General features: G+C 33.9%; 1 protein-coding gene across 1 annotated transcript in view; it reads left to right on the top strand.

Annotated features, from left to right (window-relative positions):
• The window catches only part of LOC107714007 (NT-3 growth factor receptor-like), a 230652-nt gene that overhangs the window by 213567 nt on the left and 5913 nt on the right, over nucleotides 1-11172 (top strand). The window contains exons 14-16 of the mRNA XM_016519696.1: nucleotides 602-774; nucleotides 2290-2533; nucleotides 10328-10399. Coding sequence (XP_016375182.1) covers nucleotides 602-774; nucleotides 2290-2533; nucleotides 10328-10399 — 489 coding nt within the window. The remainder of the gene's footprint in view (nucleotides 1-601; nucleotides 775-2289; nucleotides 2534-10327; nucleotides 10400-11172) is intronic.

Genomic DNA, 11172 nt, shown 5'->3' with positions numbered 1-11172 from the left:
TTGAGTTTATTGAGTTTAACAGTATATATATAGTTATATAAGTTTATAATATATATATATAGTTATATATATATATATATAGTTATATATAGTTATATATATTTGCTAACTGAATGATTTGAAGCACTACAACATCTGTGCAAAAAGGTTTTTTTTTTTTTTTTACTCTTTTACATTTTGATTATGCATTTAAATATATTGTCAAAAATAGCTCTGCATGCTCCATTGGTTTGTGGCATATTGTATATCGTTCGGGATTCATAAACCATTAAAGATGGAACCGTTTAGATCCAGATTAGTTGGAGCAGTTAGTCTTATTAACCTGATTAATTATTCACTTGAATTATTTATTACAGACTGACTCATTTAAGCTCCCTTAATTAATTTACTTGTGCTGTGAGTATCAAAAAAACAATAGCAAAGGCACATTTAATTCCTAGATATACACAATATATCCAATCATATAAATGATTTGTTTTGAAATACAGATTTTAATTTAACTTTCCCCCACGATATCTTTGGTTTTACCCACAATGCTTTAGTTTCTGGGTGTTTTTGTGGTTATTAGACAATAAACTGGCCGTCTTATGTGTCTGCGCAGACCCTGAAGGATCCCACCCTTGCAGCGAGGAAAGACTTCCAGCGGGAGGCCGAGCTGCTGACCAACCTTCAGCACGAGCACATAGTGAAGTTCTACGGCGTCTGTGTAGATGGAGATCCGCTTATCATGGTCTTTGAGTACATGAAACACGGAGACCTCAACAAGTTCCTCAGGTTTGTGGCTGTTATAATGCAGTAATATTTGTGCTTTGCTTGTGTAATGATCGGAGATATGAAGGGAATTGGTTATAATTGATTGAGGTCACAGACCAAGTAGAACTTAATTCTGGAACCATTGAATTCCAATATGATGATCTGGGAATTTTCTGAGAATTTCTCAACCAGAGGTTCATGATGGAATTGTAGTGGGGCTGCAAACAGAATTGGAATTGTTAGGGCTGCAAAGGGGTGGAAAAATTCCAGTAAATTTACGGAAACATTAAAAACTATTTGCAACCCCTCCCCTTTGCAACCCTTAATTATGATTATGACAGAAATGCCCAATTAATTTTAAAATATATACATTTTTTAATTAAATAATCTAAATGAAACAAAATATAACAAATGTTATATGGGTAGTTGATGCTTAACATGTCCATGAACCATTATTATTTTATCATCATCATCCTCAATATTTTAGGAATGTATTAAAGCATTTTTATTTTACACACACAAAAAAAAAGTGAGTTAATTAGTTGGTTGGTTGGTTGGTTAGTTAGGTAGTTTTAGATGTATAACGTCTTACTGCATGAAAATTTCTTAAAAGTATATCTAAAACACACACACACACACACACATATATATGTGTATAACATAATTATTCAAAAGTTTGTTAAAATATGCAGTGTTAAGTTTGTAAAATAATAAAAGAATACTTTTTAATTAATAAATTTCACATTTTCCCAATAATTCTATACATTTTATGGCATATATTTAGCTACATTTTTTGCTCATAAGTTTACATACTCCTGCAATTTTCATGATCCTTCTTATTTTGTTGAAATTATTAGCATTTTGCATATTCTACCTGAAGTATGTAAACATATGAGCATAAATGTATATATTGCTCATAATTACTCACAAAAATGTTGGACATTTCAATATCTTTTATGGGTACTTGTAGTTTTTTTTTTTGGAATGGTTGGCCAGCCCTGCATTAGAATGTTGCATACGTTTTCTTGTTGAGCGTTGTGATGTCAGCAGGTTCGTTCTGACTGCGATTGATAGGTTACAACCTTCCACAGAGGTATTGAACAAGCAATAGGAAGTGGATACAAAGGTGTACATGGTTCCTGACAGAGCCCTGTCGAAAGAGCAGAAATTGCTTTCTCTTTCCAGCCAGCAGGATTATGGGGGGATAACAGGTTTTGTCAAAACTGCTTCATACGTAAAGACACTATAAGGCGATACATTCGTGAAAGGGCAGAGGAACTGGCAGGGATGCAAATTGAATCATACAGTATACGTTTCCTTTGAAGAAAAAATTTATCTATTGGTAACTTTAATCAACATTGCACTGACATACGTAAATGGCAGCATTAGCTCATTTCTAATTTCATATTGATTTGTTTTGTTAAGTATTCATTAAAGTTTTCTGATTTCATTCTTATCTAATGCAATCATTTTAAAGTGTGTTGTAAGCATCCAAATACGTTAGGGGACTGAAGTGGCATTATTTTATACTCACAGAGCTCATGGTCCAGATGCAATGATCCTGGTTGACGGACAGCCGCTGCAGACCAGTGGGGAACTGGGTTTGTCTCAGATGCTGCACATAGCCAGTCAGATCGCATCAGGGATAGTCTACCTGGCGTCTCAGCACTTTGTGCATCGTGACCTGGCCACACGCAACTGCCTGGTGGGCAACGGCCTGCTGGTGAAAATCGGAGACTTTGGAATGTCAAGAGACATCTACAGCACTGACTACTACCGGGTAAGAGCGCTTTTGTTTTTGTAAATGCTTGAGCGAAATACACTACCAGTCAAAAGTTAAGTTAGTAGGAATAATTAATTGTTATTGCTGTTTTTGTTTTTTTGAAAGGAGTCTCCTATATAAAGTATCTCATAAAGGTTGCATTTACTTAATAAAAAATGCAGTAACACTGTAATATTGTGAATATTGTTACAATTTAAAATAGCTATTTTATCATTTATTGTATTTTAAAATGTAATTTATTCCTGTGATGGCAATGCAACATTTTTCGGCAGCCATACTCCAGTCTTCAGTTTCACACGATCCTTCTGAATCATATTACATATCTTAGTATTATCAATATTAAAAGTTTTTGCTGAATATATTTTTGGAAACCATGATACAGTTCCATTGAATAGTTTGGGGTAAGAAATTAATACTTTTATTCAGCAAGGACACATTAAATTGATCAAAACTTGGGGTGAGAAGTGAATGCTATTATTCAGCAAGGACACATTAAATGTCTCATTTCCACAAAAGTATTAAGCAGAAAAAAACCCTGTCAAAAATAAAAAGCATTATTAATAATTGAGCATCGATAACAATAGATAATGATTGGACATTAATCCATTGAATAGTTTGGGGTAAGAAATTAATACTTTTATTCAGCAAGGACACATTAAATTGATCAAAACTTGGGGTGAGAAGTGAATGCTATTATTCAGCAAGGACACATTAAATGTCTCATTTCCACAGAAGTATTAAGCAGAAAAAAACCCTGTCAAAAATAAAAAGCATTATTAATAATTGAGCATAGATAACAATAGATAATGATTGGACATTAAATATTAGAAAGATTTCTGAAGGATCATGTGACACTGAAGACTGGAGTAATGATGCTGAAAATGCAACTTTGCCATCACATACAATTATATGTTAAAATATATTAAAATAGAACAGCATTCTAACCTTTTGAATGGTGGTGTTTCCACAAAACCCAAATTAACCCTTTGCCAACTGTGGATCCATAATTGCATGCATAATTGCTCATTTTAATGACTTTTGAAAATGTTTAACATTGATATATGCAGCTGCTTTAGCGCTTTGAAAGACCTTAATCAAATTGTTTCTTTACAATCATTAGCTTAGTCATACCAAGTGTTAATTAATAACAAGGTTAAAAAAATCAGCATATTTGCTAATTCAAGTTAATTTCAGGGTATTATAGATACTAGCATAAATACAAACAAATACAGCACATTAAACATTTGACCAACATCTAAATCATATACACACAGCTCTGAATACAAGATTTAATGAGCTGTGACCATTTATTGGGTATTTAAAAAATACATTTAAGATGTTAAAAGCTCAAATTATCATATTCTTGGTTTGCAAGAATAATTTTGTAGAAATTTTAAATCCATGAGGATTCACAACCATATTAGATTTAAATTAAATGATTATATTTTTTCCCCCCCGATGAACTATTCCTTAAAAGTTTGAGTGTGAATTCATACTTTTATCTACAGTTCTGATTCATTCAAGCTGGTTGGCTCAATTATATGCTTCAGATCCATTTGCACTTCTACAGAAGATCCTCAATCAGAATCTTGTCTTTTCTTGACGCAGACAGAGGCCACTCGGTAGATTTGGCCTAGATGACAGAGGGCTCAATTTGCAAGCTGAGGGCCCTAAATGAATTAAAATGTATGTCTTCACTTAGCACTCAACAAGAGGATGAATGAGGTGACGCTGAATTTACAGAGCTCCTCTGTTGCTCAACTAGATTAAGTTGATTTGAACATGATTGTTCATCTCCCTGCTTTGAATGGGACTCCCATTTTTAAGGCACTGAAGTTAAATAAGAATTTTTCTCACTCTCAGACGTCAAGGAATAATTCAGGATCCAAACATAAAGCAAACGGCTCAATTAGCATGTATTTAGATGTTATCGGTGGCTTGTACTGGACCTTTGAACTGGGGAGACAAATGCCATAAACAAGCCACATCAAATAATAAAATGTTTGTATTTATTTTTTTTACAGAGCATTAAAATGATATTATTTTATACAATAATATTTTATATTGTATTATTTATTTTTTTATATTGTATTTTTATTATTTTGTATTATTATTTAATAATAATAATAATATAACACATATTATTATTTTGTAAATTACTTTGTGACTGTTTTGTTTATTTATTGCTTTATTTTAATGTTTTGTGAGATTATTATTATTATTATTTTATTATATACTGTTCCTACTATATTATATGATATGTGTTTATATTTATTATATCATTTTTTTAAATGGCAAGCATATGGGAGACGAAAAAAAAAACCTTATGACCAAAAAGCAGAATTGTTTACAGACTTATGCCTCAAAAACAAATTTCTAAATGCAGATCCTTCAGCAGACACCGGTTGTTGCAGTGCCCAGAGCATCAGTTCTGATTGCAATAGAGGAAATATGTTACATTAACAGTAAATGTCAAATAGACCATTGCATCTCTGCTCCTATATTCTGTGGCTTACTTTCTTTTAATGGCACTGTGAAATGGCAGATTGCACTCTGCAGAACAAAAGAGACGACAATCAATTTACCGTTCCCAACAAACAGGAAGTGACCCAAACCATTACAGTTTTGCACAGGCAAACCTAAATGCAGCTGAGGCAATTTGCATTGATGCATAAAGATGAGCAGCATGAGATATATTATTGCTTTTTTTAATTCTTATTATTTTCTAGCATTATCAGAAATAGCATTGAGAATGCTATTTATATGCCTAGGTAGAGCATTTCAAATCAGTGACTCTGCTATTAGTTTGCTGTCTATGTAGGAAGCAGCTCACTAGGTTTCAGAAACAGAGCTTTTATCACCATTTGGTGATTTTTGCATGAACGCAAACCTGATCTGCAGGTCTGTCTTAGCTTACAACTGTAATAGGCACATATGCCTCACATCTCCGAGCAGATATAAACCAAAATGGCATCCAAAAGCACATCTTCTCTGACACCGGTGACATTCTGACGTGTTCATTCTCCAGAAAGAACCTCTACAAGGTGGTCTCCTGGGAATGAACGCAGTCGGTTAGCCCAGAGTCAGTATTCATCAACAGCCTTGCTTCCTCATCCATGTAATGATTGTGGCATATAATCTCACTTGCAGAAGGTGGAGAAGCTACGGTCGATTTGGAGTCGCTCAGGTTTTCTTTGTCAGAGTAAATTTGTGCTGAAGGCCATGATGTAGGAACCAAACACCTCAATTCCCTGCCAGCAAGACCTGGCAGAGCAAAGTTGAGCTACCTTGCTTCAAATCCATTCAAATGTCTAGAGCTAGCAGGTTCTCCTATGAGGTTGAAGGACTTGAATACTCCATTAATTGAAACAAGTAATAAAGTATATATTTATCTATTAATGAAACCTGCTCAAAAACTGCTCGAAATTCCAACCACGTCTTAATCCTCAACGCTCTTTAACTTCTGACGAGCACTCGTTTAATGACATCATCACTCGTCAGCTGTTCATTGAAACAAACATGCTATTGATTTTAATATGCATTAATTACCGCTATGTGATTCCCATCCTCCTCGTCTCCGATTCTTCCCTCCTCCAGTTGCTAATTGTGTTGCCTTTCATCGGTGCCCTTTCAGATTGCGTTGGCCTTTTTGTCACCACCCTGCCAGTTCTCATTCCGATCTCAACGAAGCCCCGCAGACTGATTTACATGCATCTGCAGTCTCGTCGTTCCACCTCGGAAAAGATGGTGGGAAGCAATCCGGGAGAAGCTATTCAGATGAATAGAAGTTCAATCATGGCAATCGATTCAATTTCCCAAACACTCGAGCACGAACATATTCACTAAACAAAAACACTGAATATGTCTGTGTTTAGATTAGCATACTAACATACTACTATTACTATTTCTGTCGTATAGCATACCTACTCTGCCTACTGCCTACTCAGTGCACTTTTCTGTATGGATACACTGCAGTATGCAGAGCACACTGTACAGTGCACTCCAATCAACCTGTGTGATGAATGAACTGGGATTAAAAACGCAATCTATGTAAACTGAATTAAAAATGGCAAACAACACTTTCAATTTCCAATTTTAAAACTAGATGCCACTCACATGTAATGTAATGTGACACGTAATGAAGCATACTACTGTTTAACGTTGAATAATTTAAAATTAACTAAGAAAAAGTAGGCTGTATAGAGTTAGTAAGTGTAAGGCTAGTATTTCATAACAAACAGCCTATTTCGTTTGGTTTTAAAATATAGGAGTGTATGTGGACATTAGCCATGGCTAAATTAAATAATAGCATACTACACTAGAATGGTATGAACGGCAGAAAAAAGAAAAAAGAGTGCAGCAGTTGGGTTCTGAAAGTCCCATGTAACTTATGTGAAAACTTATAAACCTTTATAGACAAACCTGCTGTGAGCTTGTTATATTTTTTTAAATAAACTGAAATTGTCGTTTAATAACTTATTGGCTGTTTATTAGTACTTATAAAGCACATATTTTGCATGACCACATTCTACATCATAATTCCTACCCAATATCTAAACTTAACAACTACCTTACTAACTATTACTAGTCTGCTAAATGACTGAATGTAAATGTAAACTAGCAGCAAATTAGTTTATTGAGGCAAAAGTTTGTTAATGGCAAGAATTTGACCTTAAAATAAAGTGTGACCAACATGTCTTATATCTCTAATTAACATCTTTTAATCGGTGGTTTAAATTAGTACATCGTTTTTTTTTAGTTTTTTTTTTATTGTCATTCGCAATACTTCATGGAATTGTAGTTCTTTCCCTCATTATAGCTATTAACACAGTATACAGTCTTCCGACTTTTTGTCTGTATTTCAGATGTTTTTGCTTCAAATTAAACTTTGTAATGTTGTGACTCACCTCATAGTTTTTCTTTTATTGTTTGTATGCAAGTAGTATGCAGTGTCTTATTCCCCTCAATGCCTGACTGAAAAAAGTAGCCTGTTATTGTGATATATTGTTCTAGCTAATCAAAAGAGCCAGTTAACCAGTCTTAAACAGTTAGCGCTACGCTAAGCTAATAAACTAAGCTCTTAGCTTTCTAATCAAAGCCTAATTGAAAACACAAATAAAGATAATTGTTTCATTTGACACTTTTAATTCTCTGACATGTAATTTAAAAGACATTACAGTAGCATGTTTTCATTAATAATAAGCTATTTTTTATCATCAGACTGTGGGGGGAAAGGATCTTACACATCAGCAGCTTGTTACTAGCATTGCAACTAACGTATGTTAGCATCTTGTTTGACTGTTTCAAGCTCTCCAAACATTATTCTGTCTCTCTCCTCTCTATCTTTGTCTATTACCGGTGATCATACCTTCATTACCTTCATCCCTGGCTGACTTTTCTTGGCAAGGATGTTGTGCGCTAACGCTAAAGTGGGCCGAGTTAGCCAGGCGAGGAGCTCAGTATGGCCATAGGGAGCAGTTCCTGCCCACGCATGGGGAGCGCTAGCAGCGGCCCAGTAGTACCCTGTACTCCATCTCACGGAACAAGAGGAATGTTGTTTGACCGCAGCAGGACTGGCATATTGCTTACACCTCCTAAAGGGCAGAGGCGGGAGGGAAAGAGCGAGCCAGCGAGGGGAGGGATATTTGCCACACATCACTGGAGCCTGTGGGACAGCTTCCTCCTCTGTGAGGAACTGGCTGCGAATGAGAATCACAGAAGCGTAGCTGATTAACATACACAGCATTATCGTTCCCTACATTAAAGACATTACGGCGGGGGAAAAAAAAAACTTCCCAGACCTTTAATTACAGTACATCTCAATGCCTCTATACAGTTTCCTAATCGTGACGTTCATATTTTTGCACTCATTATTACGAGTAGTTTGCATTTTGCACATTTAAATGAGTGTGGATGCACAACCAGAGTTATTTTTTGTTGCTTATTTGATAAACGGTGATTTATTCATCGTCAAACATCGAAAACAGTCACATTTTCCTAATTCTTAAATTGTTGTCATTGTGCTCTGTGCTTAGAGACACGTCCTGTTGCCAAGGATACACTCTTGCCAAAGCATTGTGGGACGTGAGCCAATAAACATTTTACCATAATCTCATTAAGAGTTGTTTTTCTTCTTACTATTTTCTACCTAAATTAATTTCTGGTAAAAATAAAAGCGTAATACGCATACTATAAAGCACAAACAGGCATTCTGAGGATGTACAGTACGCCGCAGGCTGCTTTGTATTCCTGCGCGCAGTCGATAGCATTACCCCCATGTGAGCAAACCACTAATGAGCCTTGTAATTAATACGCAGTCACCACTTACGAGTTGAAAGCCGCAATAACCACGCGGCCGCCATTGAAACGTCACTCTCAGTTGTCCTGGCACGGCTGTAATTAACACCAACCCAACAGACACGAAGAGGAAATGGATTCTAAACCAATCCAGTCCGGTGCCGGCGCAGGGCAGAGATGATTAATGTCTCGTTGTTTTAATCAATTAATATCTCGCTTAACATGGGGAAGGCCTGGAGGGAGACTTTATTTATGGCTTTTGATGATTTGGAGCTGTCAAAAACCTTTAATGGATATATTTGTTTTACCTTTCTCCGTCTTTCCTGGTTTCTCAGTTTTATGGTTCCAGGCTTGACAAATCTTGTAAATCACATTGGTTATTTTTTATAGCAAAAGGGGTTGATCTATTTACCAGCTTCTAAAAAGCAGAAATTAGGATTAAAGGCCCTTTCACACCAAAAACAAGAACTATACAGATAACTACAATGATCGAATTTAGGGTAGCACTTTATTTTACAGTCCTGTTACTCATGTACATACTATGTACTTATTATAGTGATTACAATAACTAGGTAATAACTAGGTACTAACCCTGAAACTACCCCTAAACCTAACCCTAGTACCCCAATGTAGTTACCTTATTTTACCAGTACTTTCATAGGTAAGTACACTGTAAGTCTGTAATGTAGTGCAACCAAATTTAGTAATTTGGTTATTATTTACATTATGTAGTAAAACATCTAAAATTATCTTTATAAAAACCCTAATATGGGGAAAAATTAGGAAATTTTGAAACCTTATCCAATGTTCTTTTTTTTTTTTTTTTGGAAATGTATTTAAATGAGTGCATGTTTAAATAGATAATGCCTTATTTGCACATATACATATTTAATGAAACTGGCAGTAGAATAAAAAAAAATGTTTGCAGTTCTTAATGTAAACTATTATAGAATCAACTACAATCAAGCTATGATTTTTTTTCCCCCTATTCACCTTGGGTGTCTTGACTTAAATGCTCAAGCTCTTTAAAGTCAGATAATTTTGATTAGTTGTCAGTTTTTATTTATTTATTATTTTACTGTAATTTTTTTTTCAGCTGAAAAAAAAAACATTCAGAAAATTCCCATAATATAATTTCTCTGTTGTTATCATTATAGTTTTGATGTGGAGGTTATTGTTCTCATAGAATTAGAGCAATTTTTTTTAAACTTTGTAGTTATTGCTATAGTTATTGTCCTTAGTGTGACAGAGCCTTAATAAATTAGTAAATGCTATGAAAAAAATCAAGGAAATCAAATGGAATTTGGACAAAAATGTTTTAAAATGCCTCTAGGCGACTTTTAACTTTTCTCCACAAATACAGGTACATACAAATAATAAGGATTTTAACTCCTTATTTTAACATGGAGTGTGGCTTGCTTTTGTTAATATTGAGTTTTTGTGAGTTTGTGAAGGTGACTAGTCCTTGATCATCAAAATTTGGTGCCCCGACAGGTGGGAGGACACACAATGCTGCCCATTCGCTGGATGCCACCAGAAAGCATCATGTACAGGAAGTTCACGAGTGTGTGTGTGTGTGTGTATATCAAATATTAAAAAAATTAATTCTTAATGCAAAATGAAAATTATAAAAATGATAAATAATACTGGTTACATTGTTAAATGCCCATATAGTTGTATTATCATATAATTACAGTAATGATTATCTAATAAGAATCATCATTGGAAATAAAAGCAATTATGAGTTGGACAAATACAATTAATTACAATTACAAATTACAATTAACAATAAACCTAAAAAGATGAAAGTTTTTTATACAAAATATATTTTAGAAAATGAATGTATATATAGCTACATTACAGTGATATATACGATATATACACACATTACAATGAAAGAAAACAATAATTAAATTTTTAAATATTCATGTACTCTATATACAAAATCATAGAATTACAGTAATGCTAATCTAATAAGAATCAACATTGTGAATGATGGCAATTATAAGTAGAAAAAATGCAAACAGTCATAATAGTCCTACAAGTAATTGTATTATATAGTAGTTATATAATAGTTACTAGTAAAAAGTTGCTAAAATATGTAACATATTATATAAATAGTGCTGTCAAATCGATGAATCGCATCCAAAATAAAAAAATGTTTACATAATATATGTGTATATTTATATAAATATTCATATTTATATATGATTTATTTATAAATAAATGTAAAAATATATTACATGTTTCTTAAGAACATTTATTTACATGTATTTATATACACACACACACACACACACACACACACACACACATATATATATATATATATATATATA

The sequence above is a fragment of the Sinocyclocheilus rhinocerous genome, unplaced genomic scaffold (genome assembly GCF_001515625.1).
Source record: "Sinocyclocheilus rhinocerous isolate Xijiao unplaced genomic scaffold, SAMN03320098_v1.1 scaffold568, whole genome shotgun sequence".
In the NCBI taxonomy this organism is placed as follows: domain Eukaryota; kingdom Metazoa; phylum Chordata; class Actinopteri; order Cypriniformes; family Cyprinidae; genus Sinocyclocheilus; species Sinocyclocheilus rhinocerous.
This window is presented reverse-complemented; position numbering and strand designations above follow the sequence as displayed.